This window comes from Takifugu flavidus, chromosome 11 (assembly GCF_003711565.1).
Source record: "Takifugu flavidus isolate HTHZ2018 chromosome 11, ASM371156v2, whole genome shotgun sequence".
Lineage (NCBI taxonomy): Eukaryota > Metazoa > Chordata > Actinopteri > Tetraodontiformes > Tetraodontidae > Takifugu > Takifugu flavidus.
The window spans coordinates 472695-495705 of NC_079530.1; the positions used below are offsets into that span (position 1 = coordinate 472695).

The window sequence follows — 23011 nt, forward strand, 5'->3', positions numbered from 1 at the left end:
AAGTTTGACTCACTATTTTTGTTTCATGCACAACAGACTGGCTGGTGATTTTCTTTCAACGAGTGATTGGGAAGTTGTGGCCTCAGCAATGACGTCAAACCCTTCTCATCTACGGGAGCTGGACTTAAGCAACAACGAAAGCCTGACAGATGCTGCAGTAAAGTTACTGTCTTCTGCAATGATGCATCCAAACTGCAGACTGGAGACGCTCAGGTCAGGAGGCCTCTGTTGGTCTTTTCTAAATTTCTTTACATTTTCTGCTTTTCTCTTCATTTTCATATTTAGAAATGTGTTTTTATTTGCCCCATTTATTCCTTTTCCAGGCTGAGACGCTGCGGTTATCAGAGATCAGCTGTGGCTCTCTGGCCTCGGCGCTGAGGTCCAATCCCTCCCATCTGAGGGTTCTGGACCTGAGTGGGAACCAGCTGAAGGATTCAGCAGTGAAGCAGCTCTGTGGTGCTCTCCAGGATCCTCTCTGTGAGCTGGAGACTCTCAGGTCAGTCAGAGATGATCCAGTACTTCCCAGGTGTAACTAGTTAGACAATAAATGTTTCCATGTTTGATCTTTGTTATAAACGTAGTGTTACAGTTCTCAGAAAAAAGACCACACAGGACAGATTTGCAGTATTAAATTGGTTGTGGAAATCTGTCCCATGTGAGGATGGTCATCAATGACTAGAAAGGAAGTATCAGTTGTAGATTTGTCTTGTTTTATTTTAGGCTGGCCACAAAACCGCCCAAACATTCAGACCAATCAAAAATGGTTCTTCCTGTCTTTTAAAGATCAGAAGGAAAACTAGAAAACCCAAAAAGAAAGCTGCTGCAGTGTGCCATGCCCCTTCTCTCCTGAGAAAAGCCATCCCAAAAAAGAGAAAAGCCCAAGTGTGAAGTGAGCACCCTGTTAAACCTTGGTACCGAAAGCCTGCAGTCATTCTCATCTTAGGTGGCTTCATTCCAGCCAGAAGCCCAAACCTGCCTCCCTCTTAAAGGGGCAGCAGGTCAGTCCAACCACAGAAACCTTCATGAAGATCTGAAGCTTTCAGCATCCACAATTGTTGCACCTCACTTCCATTGGAGTCCAAATCAGAAGTCAACAAGTTGATTCTACACCGATTCTACACAATGCAACCATTTTAAAAAGGTTTCCATCCATAAGTTTTCACACATTTTTATATAAATCTGTTTGTTCATCGCCTCCTTCTGTTGTAATGGTCATTAAAGAAAATGACCTTATTGGAGTTTTTCTCCTCACAAATATGACTTTCTATGAACGATGCAATAAATGCAGCTGCAATCTAAGACAATATGGAAGTATGTGTATATAATAGTAGTGGAAGTAGCTCATAAAATAATACATTTGCTCTTCTCATCGAATCTTTCTATGTTATTAAAGAAAAACCTGCTCTTAGTCAACAACATCTAAGACATCAACCAAAAATCCTAATTTTATACAACATAATATAAAACAGTAGAGAAGACTCTTTCTGCAGAGACACTGGTGGCAGGAATGCAGAAGTATCACCTGCTCAACTTGGAAGGTGGAGCAGAAACCACCAGCTGAGAAGGTCCTCAGCGAGAGGAAGTGGTGGAGAACCATGAAACTTGCTAAGCTCCACCTCAGCTCCAGAGACGGGCTGAGCTGGAGCTGTGGCACCAGGTATCGCCCAGAAGAGCCTCCAACAAACAAGCTCTTCTCTTGGGAGGAGAGGGCTTTGAATCTCAGCTCAGTGTGCTTGTCTCTAGTAGGTGGCAGCTGCACCTTTTCCTGAGGTCCTTGTTGATGCCCTGAGGGGAATTGATGCTCCTGCAATGTTTTCTGGCAGCATTGAGCTTGCAGTGGGGCAATCAAACACACTGTGGGGGGGCTCTCTTTCCTTCTCTCATCTGGAGAACAAGTGACACCAGCTGCCAATCATTGTTGGAGAAATGTGCAGTCAGGGGAACGATGCGTCCAGACTATAGCCACCCTTCCAGCATCCAGCAGTGTCTAAAACCTTTGATTTGGTTTCACCAGAGAGTGTAGGGATTGCAGGGTCGCTGCAGCATCGCCCACAAGCTATCAGGAGGGGGTCGCTTTGTCCCAACTCCTGACAAGAGTTGAGTGCTATTGAGAAATGTGGTCTCACAAACTTGGAAGGTATTTTGACCTACACACACTTTACATACGCTGTAGATCTTGTCCAACCGCCCTGAAAGAACCCAAAATAGGAACATACGGCAGATAAGCCGGTGCAGGACCAGAGGTTTGTTGCTTGTAAGCTGTGTTTTGCTCTGGTACATGTTGATTTTTATTTGTCTTCTCTCAAAATAATTGTTATTTTAGCCTAAGTTGCTGCAGTTTATCAGAGACCAGCTGTGATTCTGTGGCCTCAGCTCTGAAGTCCAACCACTCCCATCTGAGGGTTCTGGACCTGAGCTACAACACGTTGCAGGATTCAGGAGTGAAGCGGCTCTGTTCTGGACTGGAGAGTCCAAACTGTAAACTGGAGAGGCTCAGGTCAGTCTTCATTTTTCTACCTATATACCAGCTGCTAAGATGGTGAAGTGAGGCTGTTCTCAACACTGCTGTGATGCACCACATTAAAAAAATTCCTTGGAATATCGTGAATTCAGGTCTGACCCAACTAAGAACTAACGTAGGTTTAGTACTGACGCAGATAACATGCAGACCTGCACCGTATAACCTCATCCTGCATTTTTCAGATTAGAATACTGCAGCTTATCAGAGATCAGCTGTGGCTCTCTGGCCTCGGCGCTGAGGTCCAATCCCTCCCATCTCAGAAAACTGGACCTGAGTCAGAACCAGCTGCAGGATTCAGGAGTGAAGCTGCTCTGTGGTTTTCTCCACTTTCCAAACTGCCGACTGGAAATTCTGAGGTCAACACCATTCTCAAAAATGTCCATTATTCCATCCGAGGGTCCTCACACTTTCTGAGTGTGTGTGTTGTGCCCAGTTCCTTCAGGAGGGGGGGCCACACGGGGACCACTTATTCATGATAAACTGATTTAAGGACAATGAAAAAGCCGACAGATGGTAACCAAAATTAGACAAAACTAGGTGAGGGTGCCTGGTAGACACCAGCCAACGAGGAGGGAGATGGTGAGGGAGACAGGAAGTCATCTAAGACAGGTTGTGCCTTTAAAGATGAGCCACAGGTGAGATGGATCTCCATGATGAGATAGGAGGGAAAGAGGTGGGAGAACCTGGGAAGAGTGAGGGCCAGAACAATATATATTCTCCTCTGGAACAGTGCAAACCTGAGAGGTTGGAATTGTGGTCATTACATATTACTATCATTTTTAACCTGTAACTAAATTAAATATTTACAGATCATGTCTTTGATTAACCTTTCAGATTAATACTGGTTTCACTTATAACCTTATAAAAGTTTCCCTTCTTTATTTAGATTAAGTGGCTGCAGCTTATCAGAGATCAGCTGTGACTCTCTGGCCTCGGCGCTGAGGTCCAATCCCTCCCATCTCAGAGAACTGGACCTGAGTCAGAACCAGCTGCAGGATTCAGGAGTGAAGGTGCTGTCTGATCTCGTAGAGAATCCACACTATGGGCTGGAGACATTGATTCAGTAGCTGGTTGGAGCCAGTCAACTCCCGCTCATCTGCTGCATCACTCACTGACCACTGGTGAAGAGCATCTGTGGAAACATCTGCCGTCTACTCCCTCCACAGATGAAGAATTCAGTTTTTAAAAAGCGCTGGTGGACTTTCAGGAGATCAGTCGATGGTCGACAAAGCAGAAGCAGCTTCGCCTTGAAGTTAAATTAGTTCCTGGTATCACACAATGCATCTTTATAAAGTTCTAAATGGCTCCTCGGCCACTCTTAGAAGCATGAAAACATTCTCTTAATTGTCTCTTCAAATGTCTGTATTATACGTTACTATTTTACATCATGCCTTCAGAATCTTTAGGGTTTAGTATTTACTGTCTCTGTGACATGGAGCATTGGAATATTTCAGCTGCAGCCAGCAAAAACCCATCAGAATGACGGCTATCGGTGGGAACCGCAGGTCATTTGACTTTAGTCAGTCTGTTCAATGTTATAGGATTATTGCAATCTAATAAAAACTATGAATAAATGTGGGAAATAGGAAATAAAAAGAAGCAAAATGACCAAATAAAACTCCCATGAATAGTGTAAATTTAAAGATGTCAAGAATGGAATATCAGCTTAAATTTAATCAAACATAAAGTGAAAAGGCCTCCTTTAAGTTTACTGCAAAAATAAACACTAAATCAAGAGCGACACGCCCCAAAAACGTCTCATTCTCTCTTCTGTCTCCACTCATTCTTTTATATTCTCTTAAGATAATGGGGACGGGGTCGTGTGATAACAAAACAACCTAACTGGGGACTATATTTTTGTTGCAAGAACTTTGGCTCTTCAGAAGTTTCTATGTTGGCTTCCACAGATTGTGCATCCACTAGAAACTCAGTGTTTTTGAGGAACTACCAGGAGCGGCTGGAGTGGAGCCCAATGACGCTATAGCTACATATAGGTACATATTGAAGAGAATTATTTTATCTTGTTAGCATCTTTTATCTTATTAGCATGTGTTATACTATATGTTTTTGTTTTATGTTACAGTTAGTTCAGAAGTTAGGGATAGTATATAATCCTTAGTAGGAATACACATAAGCAAGTCAGTTGACCCTTCTTTGACATGAATACTGCTTAGACAGTTGGAGCCAGGCAGACAGGAAATGGTAGACCCCCATCGTAAAACATGACAGCATAATTTACTGGTGATTGAAAAGTTCCTCGGCAGGAATGAACTCTGACCTGGCCATCTGAGAAGACAATGGAGAAGAAGGACTGCACCAACACCGAAGGAGGCTGGAAGAAGAAGATGAGGTCACCCAAGAAGAATTGGACTGAATTAGCATCAATAATTACATATGTCTTTCTATAAAAGACTGGGTCAAGGGATAGTTAGGTGGTCAGACTTCATGCCCTGACAATGGACTCTGTTATTGTAGGGTTATGAACTGGCCCGGAGCTCTGTAATATTTGTATCTTGAATTGATTCTATTTGCTAAATACAGTTTGAAATTGGCATTTGTTTACTTGAAGTCTTCATTTAAAGAACACGCGGATTGGCAGTGACACACGAGAGGTATTGCAATCCAACAATTTGGTGACCCCGACGTGATGAAGACAGAGAAGTCATCTGAGGCAAAGAATTCAACAACGGTCACTTCGGAGGACAACTGACGACAAAGGGATCCATAATAAAAGGTAAGCAGACACCTGTTTAATCAAAAGTTCTGCACATTGGCAATTTCCAAATTTGTCGTCACTGTCAATTGAAGTGTCCTAGTTATAAATTCCAGATACAAATATAGAAAATAGAAATGACTGCAGTAAGTACGGTTAGAGTCCGTAAATTTGAACGGTTAGAGGCCGGAAGTACTGTTGAGAAAACAGGGAATTACGGTTAGAGTAAACCGGAACTAGTACAGTGCTGTATTGCTGTATGCAGTGCACTGTATATTAAAAAAATTTGGTTGGGACTCGGAGCGCAGTTGACGGGACGGACACTCCCGACGCCCGAGATTTGTGTTTTTGTCTGGGTTGGAAAAGTGCCAGAGTAAACGTGAATAAAAGGCTCTTTGTCCTTGGAATTAACCCCCAGAGTGGAACCGGACCAACGAAGTTTGGTCTAGAACAGGCATGGGCAAACTAAGGCCCGGGGGCCACACGCGGCCCGTTAAACATTTTAATCCGGCCCGTCAAACTTGAAAAATTAAATGAATAAACCTTGTTAATGTTAATTTTCACTGCAATTCTGGTGTTTTCCCACTAGAAAAAAGACAGTCAGGAGGAGAGTGATGGTGATATCCTGAAGGATAACAGAACTTTCAGTGCTTTAAAATAGAAATGGTTATTAATTTTTTTTAAAAAGGCACATTTTATTCATTTGATTTTAAGTGTTTTAAGACTCATTCCAAAGTCAGATATTTTGTTGTAATGCTTCTCTTCATTTTCATTTGAAATTAAAGCACATGTTTTCTCCATATCCCAAGATGTGTATTTTTTCTCCAATGAGGTGAGGTTACCAAAGCACTCCATCCATCCATCTGCTCCTGGTCCGGCCCCTTTGTCAAATGTTAGAACCCATTGTGGCCCACGAATCAAAATGTTTGCCCACCCCTGGGTTAGAAGCTTGTTTCACTGAGGCATTGAGTTGACCGTTGGAGTCATTCACATTCAATCTCACTTGGGAGCATAGTTAAAGATGGAACTGGAATATGGTAAAACGTGTTGGGATCAGGGAGAATGTTCTCCCTATCCTCGGTCTGTGGAAGAACAGTGGAAGTGGACTCTTGATCAGGTGGTGAGTGGCATGAAAGAACAGGACAGGGAAAGAGAATTGGATGCAATAAAAAAGTTGTGGAAGGAAGCTCAGAAGCAGAAGATACTTCCCCCTCCAGAGGTGAAGGTTAATTTAGCTGAAGCATTGTGTAAGTGGGAGTCAGAAACTCACACCATATTACAGGATCATCTTGATAATACAAAATTAGGGTTTATAGCAGGAAAATCATGGCAAAAACAGGGTAAGGAGTTAGAAGATAAGCGTCGAAGGATACATGTTGTGGCTGTGGCAGGTGCAGCGGTGCACTATTTCAGATCTAGGGGGGTCACACGAGTGCCTAATGTAGAGAAGCCTCCATTAGAAGATCCAAACCAGACACTGACACTTAACACCACTCTTTACCCATCATTACCTACTACCTCTTCCCCACCCCCATATCAATTGCCAGTTTTGACTATTAACAGTGGTCAGTTAGATGTGGACAAGGATGAAGAACTGCAGGAGTTACGTGAGACAGTGGGTGAACTTTGGAGACAGGTTAGAGTTAGGTTCAAACGACCTGAAACACGAGAAAAACAAATTAGGCGAAGACAACAGTTTTGAATTTTACTTGCAAGGAGAACGGGGAGATGTGCTCAGTTCCAGATCTCCAACACGTTCTGACGCACACCTCCCCCCATCCTTCTTTTATTGGAATTAGGAGGTTCCTAGTTACAGAAGTCAAATGTGTCTAAGGGAGGGGGAAAACACAAGATAGCAGGTCCCAAACAAAGCAAAAGACTGTGAATCATAATGGTGAGATTATACGTAGGTCTTCACTGATTTGATTAGCTTAGCTCGCACACAGCACATTCTTCCATATCAGACAGATTAAAGAACACCTCCTGGGTCAGGCCCTGACCCTAACCCAGCTCCTGGGTCATTGTCAGGCCCTGACCCTAACCCACCTCCTGGGTCATTGTCAGGCCCTAACCCAGCTCCTGGGTCATTGTCAGGCCCTGACCCTAACCCACCTCCTGGGTCATTGTCAGGCCCTGCAGCTCTGTCTCCAGTCAATGCCACTTCTCCACAGCAGCTGCATTTCTGTCGCCCTTGACCAGAGAAGTTCCAGCTGACATATCAAGCATCATGAACATTAAGCATTAGCAAATAATAAGAAACATTAAGTAATGAGAGACAATATAACAAGAATAAGGAATATAACAAGGTAAAAGCAAGTAAGAGATAACTTTAATATAATGGATCTAACACACTTCCTTTCCAGTCTTGGCACTTTCTGCTTGAGGGTCCTGATGTGTGAATTATACCAGGGGCCACACCTCCTCTGATTTACTATTTTCTTTTTCACAGAAAAATTGTGATCAATGATTACTTAAAAAAAATTATGGCAACAAAGTGACACGTAATATAATTGAGTAGATTTTAATAACTGCAACTTTTAGTAAAAAGTATTGAATAAATTATCTACATTTAAACTAAAACAAGTGCAGGTTAATGAATGCAATAGTTAAAATGTGTTGGATTTATTAATAGTAGCCAAAAAGATGAGTTATATACCCAGGAAATATTAAGCAAATACAAATCACTTTCAAAAGGAAAATTGATTTATGTTTACTAATTATCTGAATAAAAGTAATTAAGATTCACTAAATATTTGGGGAAAGATGATTAACTGATTATTTAGCTGAAACTGATTTATTTATTCATCAGTTATCTCAGCAAAAATTGAAAGAAAAGTATTAAATATCTTGACAGAAATAATTGAGATCCACTCAATAAAATAAATTATATCTACTTATATTTCAGCAAATTGTTCCTAAACTCAACACATTTGCACCGTTATTGTTATACATCTATAACTAAATAAATTGTTTAAATTCAACTTAGAGTTGCAATCACAGGACTTCAAATCCATTCAATAATACTGAATGTCACTTTGTTGCCATATTTTCTTTACGTATTATCCACTCAGTATCGTGCAGTCTTGCTACTACAGAGTAACCCAGTTGGTTAACAGATCACCAAGCAGAAAAGAACAGCAGGTAAACATTTATTTCAAAACTGTGTCTATAACCATTTTTTACATCTTCACTGCTTGCTAAAATTAAGTCACATGAGCGATCCCATTATTCATTTGTGCAATTATAAATTCCTCAGTGAAAAACCTGGAACATTGGACAGTGTAATCACATGGTACAAGAACAGCTGCCTGTAGCAATATAAAGTCCTTATATATAAAGTATATAAGCTCCACCTGCAGCACTGAAACTTAGGTATTTAACAATGCCTATAAAGCAACCATGTGACTGTTTATTCTTATTGTTTATTCTTTTTGTCGGAGACGGGTTTGTGCCAATGCCAGAGGGACTTCAGGGTCTCAGCTTTGGACTTGGCTCCACACCTGGAACCACCGCCACTGAGATCAAGTGCGCCACTAACTCAGAAACTGACAAAGGTCACACTTTGTATAAAACATGAAGGGTTTTCTGTCTTCTCAGAGTGCTCCCCTCCCTGATCTTGCCAACAGTCGACCCCCCCACGGTGGTCCCTGTGCTGAAACCACTATTTTTTTCCCCCAATATGGATGAGTCACGCTGTCAAATTTTAATTTAGTCTCTTTTACGTCTTTTCAGAGTCATCCAGCTGCCACACCTATGGAGCCGACAGACTTTTACATATTTACTTGGATGAGTGCTAATTCTGTTCTGTGATTGTCTTCTCAGACCCCCCTAACCCCTCTAACCCTAACCCCCCGTCCCCCACCGCTATTGCTCATGTACAAAAGGTCAACCGCAACAATCCACACACCGTCCTCTGGCCTTGGGCTACTCTATTACGTTGAAGCCTATTTGAGAAATACCCAAAACACGAGGACATGTTTTTATCTTTTAAAATCCTTGTTAAAAAACCCAACACACTTTTCTCCTTTTCCAGATTTATGCTCGTCTTGCCATTCCAGACAAGCGGTCCAGGACGGCGGCTCTTCACACGCCCACAGACTCTTCTGTGACAACAGTCAGCTTTTTCCTCTGGAATCTTCGTCATGGATGTTGATTCCATGAATGTTAAGAATCCATTTCATCATAAACAGACTCCTGTCCCCCCCCCCCCCCCCCCCCGTGGCTGAGTGATGACCCGTTTTCCCCAACACGTTCTCCTCCATCCAAGGTGACATACGTATTCTGCTCCAACTCCATTAAGTTTTGGATTCTTGTTTCCTACAACTTTGACAGTTCTCTATTCTGTCTGATTCAGGAAGTACAGACGCCTCCACAGCCTCAAATTCCTGCCCAACCTCCTGCTCCCACCATCCAAAAATCTGATTCTAACATGTATTTGTTACATGTTTTGATGCATTTTTATGATTTCTAAAAAATATTATGTCCGAATTTTTGGGGGCTTGGAACGGATGAGGGCAATTACATTGAAACAACTTCCAGAACCAGTTAATTTGGTAAGTAGAGGTCCCACTGTACAGACAAAACATCAAATCTAATCTCAGATCGAAATCTGCATCGGCTGTAGAACACAGGCAAAAGCTTCAAGCATATCTGAAATCTCAATATGCTCATGACCAGGAGTATAAAGTCAAACAAATATTGGAATGATCCTGATTTCAGACAAAGATATTCATCAGTGTGTCCAGTACAAACGAGCCAACTCTAAAAAGGAAATAGAGGAATTTCAGCATTCCTGTGAACATCGCCAGTGTTCCTGTAAGCTCCATCGCACGAGCAGCAACATCTCAGTTTGGGAAGGAATTCCACATGGACCTACGCATGTCTGTGCACACTGTAGACCGGGGGGCTCACATGTTTTCAGCATGCGAGCTACTTACAAAATGACTGATTCTTTCACAGCACTCTACGCTGTTAGGATCCACTGACAGACATCAGAAAAGGACGCTTTTCGCATGCGGCCGGTTTTTGGGAATGATTTCTCACCACTTGTCATCCAAGTCTCCCACTCAACCCGGAGTGCAGCTTTAAATGCCCGATTCACACAGATGTCAAGTGGCTGCAAATACTTTGTTGTACCTCCAGGAATCACAGCTGGAATAGAGTTTGTTTTGGTGATCGCTGCTTCCACAGAATCTGTGACGTGGGCCCTCATGCTATCCAAAACAAGCAGTGCTTTTTTCCGGTGAAAAACTCCTCCTGCGCGCTTGCTGTAGCACTCCGTTAACCATTCCTTCATCAGGCCTTCCATCATCCCCCCTTTGGTGTTAACTTTGACCACTATGCCACTAAAAATCCCCAGTGGTGGAAGTTGTTGTCCGGATGCCGTGCATGCCCGAACGCAGGTGAAGTGCGTTCTCTCGTGGCCTGTTGTTTTCAACAACACGGATGATGCGCCTGTCTTGTTAACAGTCCTGGTCAGAGGCAGAGCAAACGTCAAAGGTGCTTCGTCCATATTTATTATGTCGTCTGGTCCGATGGAGTGTTCTTGGATCTTTGTTTCAACGAATTTGTGGAAGTTTTTAATTTTTTCCTGATAGTCAGGGGGGAGTTCCTGACAGAGAGTGGTCCGTGTCCTGATGGACAGGTTTTTACGTTTCATAAATCTGAAACACCATGACGGAAATCTTCAATATTCATTTCGCGGGCGATTGATTGTTTTGGCTTTAAGTCGGATCTGTAGAGTGGATACACCTCGGCCACCTGCTCGCTGTGTGTTCACCCAGTCCTCCAGGACATTTTCAAGTTCAGCCCACCTGCTTTTATGTCCCCTGGAAGCTTTTTTCGACTTTGGGCATTGCATTAGCTCCTCCCGCTGCCGCCTCCAACGTCTCACCATACATTCATGAACGCTAAGCTTGCGTGCAGCAGCGCGGTTTCCTTCCTGGCTAGCTAGATCAATGGCCTTCAACTTAAAACCTGCATCATACGAACTTCTTCGTGTGGGTTCCATGATGAAGGGGCGAGGATTTGAAAACAATTAACAGTTGGTAATTTGTCGTCCGTGTTCTATCTGCTAAAGAAAAAGTAGCGTTCTCTTCTTTGCATTGATTTTTCTTAGTTTTGATTCTAGTTCCGATTAGAGCGCCCCTAGCGGTGGAAGAAAAATCCATAAATAAGCCGCACCATAGAATAAGCCGCAGTGTTTAAAGTTTAGGGAAAAGTAGCGGCTTATAGTCCGGATCATACGGTAACTTGGAGTCGGTGTGCAACTACGCAAAAACGATGTGGGACTCCGGAGCATTCTCTGGTCCCCTCCCCAATCTGGCCAGCGAGGAGATGTTTAGCCGCATGTCGTCGCTCCGTCGCTGGCTGTCACGGTGGTGCCCCGAAAACCAGGTGGCCTTTGTAGACAGTTGGAGCACTTTTGGGGAAAACCTGGTCTGATTAGGAGAGACGGTGTCCATCCCACTATCATAGAGGGCCATAAAACAGCTATTCTGCAAGCTCCGAAACCAGACTACAAACCAAATGATGTCCTTTTTAGGACTAATTATTGTTGCACCTGGGGGCCAAATTATACTGAAATTACAGCACCGTTGCAAAGATTGATGTATGAAAACTTAAAAATGACTTCTCCACTAAATTGGACTGAAAATGCAGAAACGGCCTTCTGTGACATGAAGCAAGCCTTGGTGTGGAGCACAGCTTTAGCTTTGCCAGATTACAGCAAACCTTTGGTTCAGATGGTTGATGGCACAGGACATTTGATGACCTCAGTCTGAGCTCAACAGTGGAGCTAAAATGAAGCCAATAGCATATTTCTCCTCTAAACTTGACTCTGTAGCACAGGGGTCACCAACCTTTCTGAGACGGAGAGCTACTTCCTGGGTACTGAATCATGTGAAGGGCTACCAGTCTGATACACACTTCTGAAATAGCCAATTTGCTCAATTTACCTTAACTAAATGTCATTATTAATAGTTAATGATATTCATCTCTGCAAAGACACTGATCATGTTAATGATTTCTCACAATCAATATCAACAATGATTTAACAAGATCGGGAACAGATGAATATCAATATGCAACACTTTATTTCTATATTTTGTCTTAGTGCAAGTGTTTTTCAAATTGAAATAAATGTTCAAACCATTTTAAAATGATCACTTCTCCAACAGTCCTGGGAAATCACAATGTCCCATTTTTACCAGCCACTGACATTTTTTAACAAATCATGAATTACTTTGCACCACGTTTGTACAAATAATAATTCATGCAAAATACAAAAATAAACTTTCAGATTTTAAAATAAATCTGATTACGTTTTGAACTTCACACTTCAGTCTGCAGATGTTTTCACATGAACATTTTAACCTAAACAATTGTTACATTTTACAGACACATTTAACAAATTCTGAAGGAGACACCAAATCTGGTGTCCGTTTCTTTGTCCGTTGGGGGGAAGCCTGGCGTTGCTGCGGTTACCAGTGTGTTGTCCTCTGGTGGGGAACTTGACAGTGCAGCTCTGAGTGAGTCTGGCAGATGTGCATCAGGGAGGCGTCTTCTGTGTTGGTTCTTGATGAAGTTCCTGTCAGAAAAGGCTGATTCACAAAGAGAGGTCGAACCAAAAAGGCTTGCAACCTTCATAGCTGCTAATTGTTGATTTAATTAAAGTTTTCAAATTAAACTGACTCAGAAATAAAGCTTTCCATTTACAACCTACAAAAACTTGTTTGCCCAACCAATTTCTCTCATTGTTGTCCTAACTACGATTTTATAAACAGCACAATAAAGATTATCAACTTTTGAGTAGATTTTTTGAGTTAAGTTGGGAACCAGTGGGAAACCCCATAGATGACTGACGTGCGCATGCGCACATGGTCTGAACAAGTTTGAATTTGCTGTCGACCAAACGGACCTTCTACCGAACCTGAGCAGACCGGGAACTGAACTGATTCGTCCATTACGGATTTTCGCCTGGTCTGCAGTTTGACTGTTGTGCTTGGCCATTTTCTGGACAGAAGCGGGAGCTGACGACCATTTTGCCCTAGCAGGTAAGCTAATTAGCTTAAGTATGTTGTTAGCGTTTTCTACAAGCGCCTAACGACATTTCCAGCCCTTCACCTACTTCTATGCTAAGGTTTTATTACAGAGCATCGGCCCAGCTCATTTGACCCCCGCAAAAAGTAATGTTTGATACTGTTTAATGTTAATCACATCTGAAATTCAGATACAGACTTTCATCACTAAATGGCGGTATCTCATCTTTACTGCACGTCGGCCGTGGTAAAGCTTACTAGCTTATTACTCGTTTTTTAATGTGTTTTAATGTTATCCTTGTGAAGAGACATGATGTTAACATGACCAACAAACTCCCGCCCATGTAAGCTACGCGGGTGCAGGCAGGCGTCCTCGTGCACACGCTTTCATGGGTCGGTGTATGGCAGACATGTGCGCCAATTATACGACGCTGATGTCAGTAACTTGCTTATTAGCTAACGTTGTTTTTCTTTTGTTCAATAGACACCGTTTATCCGGTGCTGCACTGTTACTTTACAGTAATGTATAAAGCTACCTTTAACTTTACAGTTTGACAGCTGGTGTGACACTGTCTAATGTCCTTAATTACTGTAAGTTAACTGTTACATACAAATTAAAGTTGTGCTTCATGCTCTGTTATAAGATTGCTACATTTTCAGAGCTTTTTACATAATGGGGAAGGAGACAGAATATTTGAGGAATAATTGTGTGTTGTTGATGTCACATTACAGATAGTATTAATTTTTCATAGTTATTGTGTTTTTATCATAGTAACAAAGACAAATGTTTGAATTCACGTTTGCATTAATGTTACACGTCACGTATGTTAGCAATTATAATTAACTTATATATGACCACTCTTCTAGTAGAAGAGTGGTCATATATAAGTTAATATGATTCCCTACATACTTTTTTCGTGTTGTCTCTGGTTTTGGCTCCTGCATCTAGGTATTCCTTCTGTGTGTTATATATGGATGTTTTATCCCATAATGACTGTTACAATTAGATTTCAGGCAAGTAGGGCTGCAGGCAATACTGATAAAATTCTTATCATGATATATATTTTTTTCATATCAGGAGATTTCAATCCCAATAATAAGTTTAACTTAATAGTCTAATATGTAATACTTCAAAGTCTCTTAACTTTTAAGTTTTCTTATAAGTACATTCAGAATATAATGTTTTTGACCAAATACTTTTATTAATATTGCAACAATATGTAGTGATGACAGTTGGTGCTTTCACAAACTATGGACATAATGAGACTTTAAAATCAGTAATCATTAGTAATATGGATATAACAACTAAATGGGTAAAGGAAAATAATAGAACAGCAAGGACAGTCTGGTAAGTAAGGAATTACATTGGCCATTTGATATATCCTCTTCTCCCTGCATGACAAATTCACCCTGGATATTGCCTATTCAGTAATGGAGCATCACAAATTGGTTAAATAAAGCTGTATTGTTATTTTATGTTTACAGGGACTGTTGCAAAAGTGCTTTTAGCAAAACTGATTGTGTCCTATGGGTCTCTTGTGTTTCAGGGGTGGATTTCATGCAGTGCAGATTTTGCAAATTCACAAGCTCCAGTCAAGAGACTCTTCTGAAACATTTTCGCCTTCATCACAGACAAGGTGCACATTGGCCTTGCATTCACACAGACTGTGTATGTGTATATAAAACACCTGGAGCATTACGATCACACCTCTCAAGATCACACTCAATAGTGAAAATCCACAAAAATTCAACATTTCAATGTGAATTGTGTGATTTTAAGGAGATTTGCAGTGAAAAAACGTTTTGGAACCATCTTGGACATCATTTAAAGAACCGAGAAACTGTACAATGTCCCTTTCTAAGGTGTACCTTTAAAACAAACATTCGCCCAACCCTCAGTTCTCACAGAAGTCAAAACCATAAAAATTGTACACTTTTACACTACAGGATTTTCGAACAATTGCAAGAACTGTTCCTGAAGATGAGATAATTGAAACTGAGCAATCTGATAGTGAAGCAGGAACATCAGCTTATAATATTGTGAGACCAGATGAGGTTGAAGAGATTGTAGAGGATGTAGATAGTGAGACACTTGAACACAAATTGGCTTCTCTCTTTCTGTATGCAAACAGTGTTGCATGTTTCTCGAGCTGCAACACAAAAGATTGTAGAGGATTTGCATAACTGCTCTCTTTCTCTAACATTCATGCTCTCAAGAGTGTCAAAGAGATCCTTTCAAAACATGAAATTGAAGTAAATGATTCTGTTTTGCAAGAAATTTCTAATGCTATAGTTCAAACTAATCCACTCCTTTTAACAACATCGGAGAAAGGTTCCCTATCTACAGATCACCGAAGGAATATATATTTCAAAGAGCACTTTTCTGTTGTAGAATCCACAGAATATCTGTACAACACAGCTCATAAAAACTCTTTTGTTTATATATCTGTCACTAAGATACTTGAGACTTTACTCAGACGGGCAGATTTTTTGGACCAAATTGTATTTAATCAAGAAGCTTTATCTGGACGCCTTAAGTCTTTTCAAGATGGCAAGTATTACAAGGACAATAAGCTACTGGGACAGCAAAACTTATGTATCAGTTTGTTAAAGGCACTGTATATTGTGTAAGTGCTGATAACCTTGGTGCACATGGTCTGGCAGGCTTTTCTGAAAGTTTTACTGTTGACAAGTTCTGTCGCTTTTGTTTGATAAGTAGGGACCAAATTGCAACCACTGAAGTTAATGACTTCCAGTTGAGGGGTGTTGATCAACACATACATTTCTGGAAGAGCTTAGGCAGACTGACAACCTCCAAAGTGTTAATGGGGTAAAAAGGGAATGTGTACTGGGCAAACATCTACTGTTCTTTCACCCAATAACCGGATTTCCTCCAGATGTTTTGCATGACCTTTTTGAAGGTGTCATCCCTTTGGAGTTGTCCTTATGTTTGAAAAATCTAATCTCAAAAGGTTTCATTACATTTGATGCATTAAATAACTTCATAAAATCATTTCCCTACAATATTCAGACAAAGTAAACAAGCCTCAAAAAATTCCAAAAGCAAGCTTTGAAAAAGGAACAGTTGCTGGTAATGGACATGAAAATTGGACACTGCTGCGCTTACTTCCTTTTATAATTGGATGTAAGATACCAGAACAGGAGCCAGCATGGGAGATTTTAATGGACCTCAAGGAAATTGTTGACATTGTTGTGTCAAACAGACTCTCTGAGGAAGCATTGTGTTATTTATCTTGCAAACTACTGGATCATCGCCTGCTGCTCACCAGTACCTTTCCGGACTTCAGACTGAGGCCAAAACACCACTTCATTGACCACTACCCACATCTTATACGCTGCTATGGGCCTTTAGTGGAATTGTGGACGATGAGATTTGAAGCAAAACATAGCTTCTTTAAAAAGGTGGTCCATGACACTCACAACTGGAAAAATGTGCTGCTCACTCTTTCCTCGAAAAACCAGCAGATGATGGCATACCATCTGGATAGTGGGAACCTTTTCAAGCCAAAACTCTATGTTGGAAATGTGAAAGTGGTCAGGGTTTCAGAATTGGATCCATCACTTAAGTGTGAAATACAGAAGAAGTACCCTCATCTAGACAGTGTGTCTCTGTCTAAAACGATTCACCTGCATGGGACACAGTATGTGGCAGGCAGGATTTTATCTGCTGGGCAATGCAGTGGCCTCCCAGAATTCCATAAGATTGTGACCATTCTTGTCAATGCAGAGGAGGTGACATTCATTTGTAAAAGACTGTTCCTGGTACATTGAACATTTCAGGTCCTATGAGCTTGCTGAACACACCTGTGCAGACCTTCTTCTCCTGGATCCAGATGCACTGACGGATTACCACCCTCTAACAGCATACACAGTTGGTGGAAAGCTGATGGTGACCCCAAGGACGTTCCTTCTCCATTAAAGCAACTCAAAATGGTATGTTCTCTTCCCTACACCCTGTCTCCTCTTCTCCTCATCTCCCTTCTCATCCACCCTCTGTCTCTCCTCTCCTCTATTGTCCTCTGCTCCCCTTCCTCACTCCTTTCCTCTTGCTCTTTCTTTTCTTCTCCACACTCTTCTTTATTCTCCTTACTATCTCTCTTCTCCCCACTCACCCCCCTCTATCCTCCCCTCACCAACTCCTCTCTCTTATCTCCTCTCACGCACTCTCTCTCCTCTCTCCTTTCTTCTCTCATTAAGTATTAGTTTTGTGCTGAATGAATTGAAGGAAATGAAATGAATATAGACTTTTTGTAGACTAAATTATTAGCAAATCAAACATAATCAGCAGATTAATATGGAAAAAGGTCCTCATTTGCAGCCGTATGGTATAGGTGTCAACTGTTTTCTAATCAGGTTTGACTATTCATTTTCTCCCACCTTTTCTCTCTCCTCTTTTCAGACTTTGTTACTTCGGGTAGTTCTTTCCTCCAGAGAAGCCCGGCGAGTCCAGCTTCCTGAAGTACCAGCATCTGTGGGGCAGTTGATTGATATACTTAAAGAGAGACTCGAACTTCGAGGTGATTTCTCACTACAGTTTGAGGATCCAGAGTTTGGAAATGCACTATGCAACCTGACGGCAATATCTGAATTACCAGCTGAGCGTGCAGTCCTGCATATAATGTGGGACTGGGATTCATCTCCACTTAACCAGTCCACTGCTTCAGTGTCCTCTTCTTCAGTCTTTTCCCAGGACACAGTAAGTGTTCATTCTGAAGATTTCAGGCCTAGCTGGACCGATTCTATCCAGATGAACTTAAGGCATGTCTCAGAGTGGCCCTCTCCATTTCCTATCCCCAAGTTTTCATATGATGTTGAACTGAAATTGTGTAAGGCTAATGTGGCATACGAAAAATCTAAGAAGGGCCTTGCAGTGACAAGAGACATGAAGCTGGAGATTTTGGATAAAATTGCAGCGGCAGTTTTTGAAATTAAAGGCTACCCCGAGAAAGATGATGCTTGAGTCAGTTGCTTCTGCGCTGGTTCTCAAGTATCCATGTCTGAAGGAGCCAGGTAGCATCACAGGCTACGAGGGATGGAAAGCAAGTATCAAGTACAAACTTGGAAACTACAGATCAAAGCTTCGTAGGGCAGGCTGTAATGAGGTAAATGTAAACAGGAAAAGAAAAGGGGGAGATGGAGAGGACAGTCCTTTCACCCTTAAAAAGCCCAAACGTGGAGAGGTCAATCATGTCCCAGATTATCCACAACACCATGATGATTCTACTCTTGAAGAGGAAAGAGTTGCTCTGGTCAATGAAATGCAGAGGAAACAAAAGAACATGACAGTCACACGGCAGAAGATGGCGCTGACATTTTCCCTCAGGCGGAGAGAGGTCGTGGACTGTCAACCTTTGGTGTCTAAGGTCCAGGAGAGGTGGCCTGCACTGTTTTCCTCTGAGGAGGTGAGGCTGTCCTAGGCACAAGTTATTATACTAGATCGACTATAATTGAAGAAGTACAGTACCAGTATTTGCTGGGGTAATGTATTGGCAAACTTTATTCTACCTTGCGCTACCACTCCACTCAAGGCCCCTCCAACACACTGCACCCACTACACCCACTCCAAAAATGTGCAATGCCAGTGTATTTGTTATGTTCTGTCCTCCCAAGGAGTGCATCACTTACTGCAACTGTAACGGGTGTCAAAATGGTCACATTTTATTGAATTGTCAGTCCTCAAGGTCCATGTTAACAAATGCCATAGATTTGTGACCTTTCCTAATATTCTTACCCTAAACATTTCACTCCTATAAGAGCCCATTTCTGCCTGTACAAGAATAAAAGAATCCCCACGCTAAATCGAAATGGTGAAATAAAAAGACATTATGAGACAAAAATTTAAAGTAGTTTCACCTGGAGAAAAACGACCTAATTTTGACTTGGCATGGATTTTTTTTTTCTTTTCCTGGTGGAAATAGGGCTTCTGTAGACTGAGATGGTTCGGGAAAGAATACTACGGCAGGTCGCAGAATCTGATTGGTCACAGATTTGGGTGCAACACTGGAACATGATAATATGCATTTGCATATTGATACTGTTTTTTGTGGAGGGTATTTCCATTCCTGTGCAAAAGACGGATTCACAAGAGCTTTTTGAAGTAGGTTTTGCTGTTGATCACATGGTCAGGCGTTGAACATGGGGCAGACTGCACAAGACGGCTACCCAGGAATGTTCTGTGCTGAATAAATGGCAATATCTTGTTGATTGTCTTGTTTAGATAGCTAAAGAATTTCATCGGATAACGAGCAAAGACCTCCTGGGGACTTTTAATGCATTCCCTGACAAATTAGTGCCTGGCCTGCTGAAACTCTACCGGTCTAAGAAGGGAGCTCTTGGGGAGAAGATGGAAGACCTCCTGGATAATGAACAGGTGAGTGAAGTGCTCCTTTGCCTGACATTTTTAGAAGAGTATAAATATACTTCTCTCATAAGAGAAACAGAAAAAGATGTTAGCTTCAGCAAAACACATTAGTGGATGTGTGTCAGTAAAAATGAATGTCAGCATTCATTGCTTTATGTTCTTATTTGTGTTTATGTTGGTATTTGATTTAACAGAATTTTAATTTGTAAAAGTGAAGTAAAATTGTTAACATGGTTGCAGTGTTGTTGTATTTTTTTATTTTTTAAGTTTTACATGTTGCTGGGTCCTTTATCTTCATTACTATAAATGAGTCCTGATTTTGCATTGTGTTTAAGTACATTATGTATATATAATTATATATAGAATAGACTAATTGAAATGCTTGTTTTCCACTGAATACTCTTTAGACATCCGACATTGTGTCCCACCGAAAGACAGCAGCACTGAGAGGCCTGCCCATTTTCCTCCGAGAAGATGCAGCAAAGGTTTTCCTGAAGTGCTTGGTAAGTACAGACAAAGTAATGCAAGTAAAACTAATTCCTAATTCCCATGAGCTGTTCATGAGTTCATCCAGAATGGAAATATGCACCTCCTCAGTGCAGTCCAGATCATTTTATAGTGAGGATTGCAGTTGTCTATAACTCTCACTCCCTTTTTTCTGCTGAGAAGCAGCTGGGCATCGTTGGTGGGTGTTCCGTAGCAGAAAATACTTTTGTACAAAACTCATCACAAAGTTGGCAGGTGAAAGCTACTGTGTCATTAATTAAAGAAAAAGATGCTTTTTCTTATTAAAGCCTCCATGAGTCAAATGACCAGCATGGTACAGAAGCTTAAGTTCATATCAGTAGAAATGTATTTTGTCTTTAGTTTTTCTTAGCTCTCAATAATACATCTGTTTTCTTCAGGACACTGACAATTTGGAACCAGTGCTGAACGGTGCATCTGTTGCCATCCTCACCATCCTACCAGATGACGATGCCGGTACATCTGTGTTAGAGCAGGTAGTTGTGTTGGAAGGGGAAATCGTGCTACATGACATTCCTGACCTCTCTACTGCCTTGGCATACCTCTTTGGCCTTCTGTATGCCCTCAACATTGATTAGCCAAAGCAGACGAGGCATACCTTTGAAGCGATTCAGGCCATCTTTTTTGAGCTTGGCGGTTCTCGATGCTCACATCGCATAAGGGCCTTGAAAACAAAACTTTTGCTCTGACTATTAATGGGGAAGCCAGACATTACTTTAACTGTGTTCTTTAGCCTGTTCAAGTTTTTGTAGTTGAAAACAGTAGTTAAACCCCTTTGCCTCTGATATAATCATTTGCCAGTTAAGAGTTGCATATTTAGTGTTTGAACTGTTCATTATTGTCTATGTTGTTGACAATATATGGTGAGATGTTGCCATGTTGCCATGCCATTTTGCACTGTTCAACAAAATAAATAAGATTTCAGACAACATTCAGTTGTGCTTTGTTTTATTCAATATCTATTTATTGAGCATTTTTCAAATATAATGACAACATACATTTTCCTTTATATAGGTAAATTTTCAACTCACTGGAGTAAAAATTGTATGTTTATTCAACAAGAATATCTGCATTTGGTGAAGGCAGAAATACATGGCATTGAAACCAGAATTTCTTTGTTAGCCTTCCAGGATTATCCTAATTAGGTGAACAAGAAGATCCAAGTTGGCAGAACACTTGTCAGAACTTGTAAACCTTAGTTAAGTCAACAACAGTAGGCAAAAGTTGAGAAAACTCAAAAATCTCTTGCATCATGTTGCCTTGAAATTTTACATTTTCTCAACTTTTTCTTTTTTACAGTGTACACCACTGTACTTTTCTGTGTCAACAAGGCACCAAAAGTTTGGTGCAGCCTGAGAGGCTTTGAGCTGCAGCTCATTTCACAATGTTCCAATTTCAGTTTGCATCTGTGCAGCATCCAGGCTGAAGGTTGCACTGAACTGCTGAGCAATGCATGATATGTCCACGTTCATGAAAGGGTTAGAAATGAAGGACACACATGGCTCAAGCTGATCCAGGTCCCAAAACCTGTTCTCAAACTCTTGCCCAAGTCTTTTTATGAGCTGAGAGCCCTTTTCTGCGCTTTAGTCCAAAGCCTCACATGCAGAAGCGTGTCTCTCAGCACCATCTGCACAGAGGGGAAGTGCAGCACCTTTTGTCTGGAAATGCACAGAGAAAATGTTCATCTTGGCTTTAGATGCATTTACAGCACTGATCCTCTCAGCAACGTCTCACCTTTGCCTTGCAGCTCCCAGTTCAAACTGTTCCGTTTCCCAGTAATGTCCGTTAAAAATGCAAGGTCCAGTGTCCAGTCAGTGTCCTCCAGCAGCGCGGCGTCTTCCCCTCTGGACTGCATGAACTCTTTTATTTCACTCAAAAGGGACAAAAAAGGAAGCAAAATCCGTCCCCTGCTGAGCCATCGGATTTCTGTGTGTAGGAGCAGGTCACCATATTCAGTTGGCAGCTCCACTGGGGAACAATTTGAAAATATCCTGTTGAAATTATTCTGATTAAAAATCAAATTGGCACGCTGATTCCAAAATTACAGTCATCCCCCCCCCCCCAGCCCGTCAAGTTTTGAAAGCTTCTCCTCCAGATCAGCAAATTTCCCCTAATGAGCTGGAGTCAGACTGGCCAGCTGATGACAACTGGATCAGCTCCGTTGGTGCCGTCACCATTCAGAGGTGTGTGCAGCCCCCAAAAGGTCAGAATTGTCAATATCCTATAGGGACACTTTGAACCAGAGGGGATCCTATATGTGGCGGGGTGGGGAGAGGTGGAACGTTAACGACAACGCCACCTGGGGAGTTTCACCCCAGGAATTAACCGGAGAACAGGCACGCGCAGATAAGGTTCTGTTCCAGAGGCAGAGACAGGATCGAGGGTTATGCACTACAATTTTATTAAATCCAACTCAACAAAAAAATAACTCGGCTGTACGAAAGTCAAACAAAAGGGGTGGACAGGGCTGGGGCCCCACCGGCAGGTAAAACTCAATCAGGGGAGATAAACAAACTAACAACACCCGTGGAGGGGGGTGATGAAAACGCCCTCCACCAGGGGTTGGGTCCCCGCCGTGGCCCGCAGCACCTGTCCACAAAGAAAAGAGGACAATTACATTTACAATGATAAACAATCAGACGCGACACACACACACACACACACACACACCACACACCACAACACACACACACACAGGCAAATAAATGGTGACCAGGTCGTCTAAAAGAACACAACGTCAACCAAGAAAGCAACAAAAGCAACAAACACTAAAAAGGTAAATATAACAGTGTGTTGGTCGAACCGCCCAGATCAGCCGCAACCCCACCGTA

The 23011-nt window shown here is 41.7% G+C and overlaps 1 protein-coding gene and 1 long non-coding RNA gene across 2 annotated transcripts in view; one reads left to right on the forward strand and one right to left on the reverse strand.

The window, feature by feature from the left end:
- LOC130533400 (NACHT, LRR and PYD domains-containing protein 12-like) overlaps positions 1-23011 on the forward strand; it is a 119165-nt gene that overhangs the window by 84612 nt on the left and 11542 nt on the right. Inside the window, exons 5-7 of the mRNA XM_057046758.1 lie at positions 37-213; positions 2324-2497; positions 2704-2877. Of these exons, the coding sequence (XP_056902738.1) occupies positions 37-213; positions 2324-2497; positions 2704-2877 (525 nt within the window). The remainder of the gene's footprint in view (positions 1-36; positions 214-2323; positions 2498-2703; positions 2878-23011) is intronic.
- Positions 6931-7910, reverse strand: LOC130533416 (uncharacterized). Its single transcript, XR_008952576.1, has 2 exons — positions 7347-7910; positions 6931-7244 (listed from the first exon to the last, which is right to left on the reverse strand). It is a non-coding gene; the product is annotated as an uncharacterized LOC130533416 (long non-coding RNA).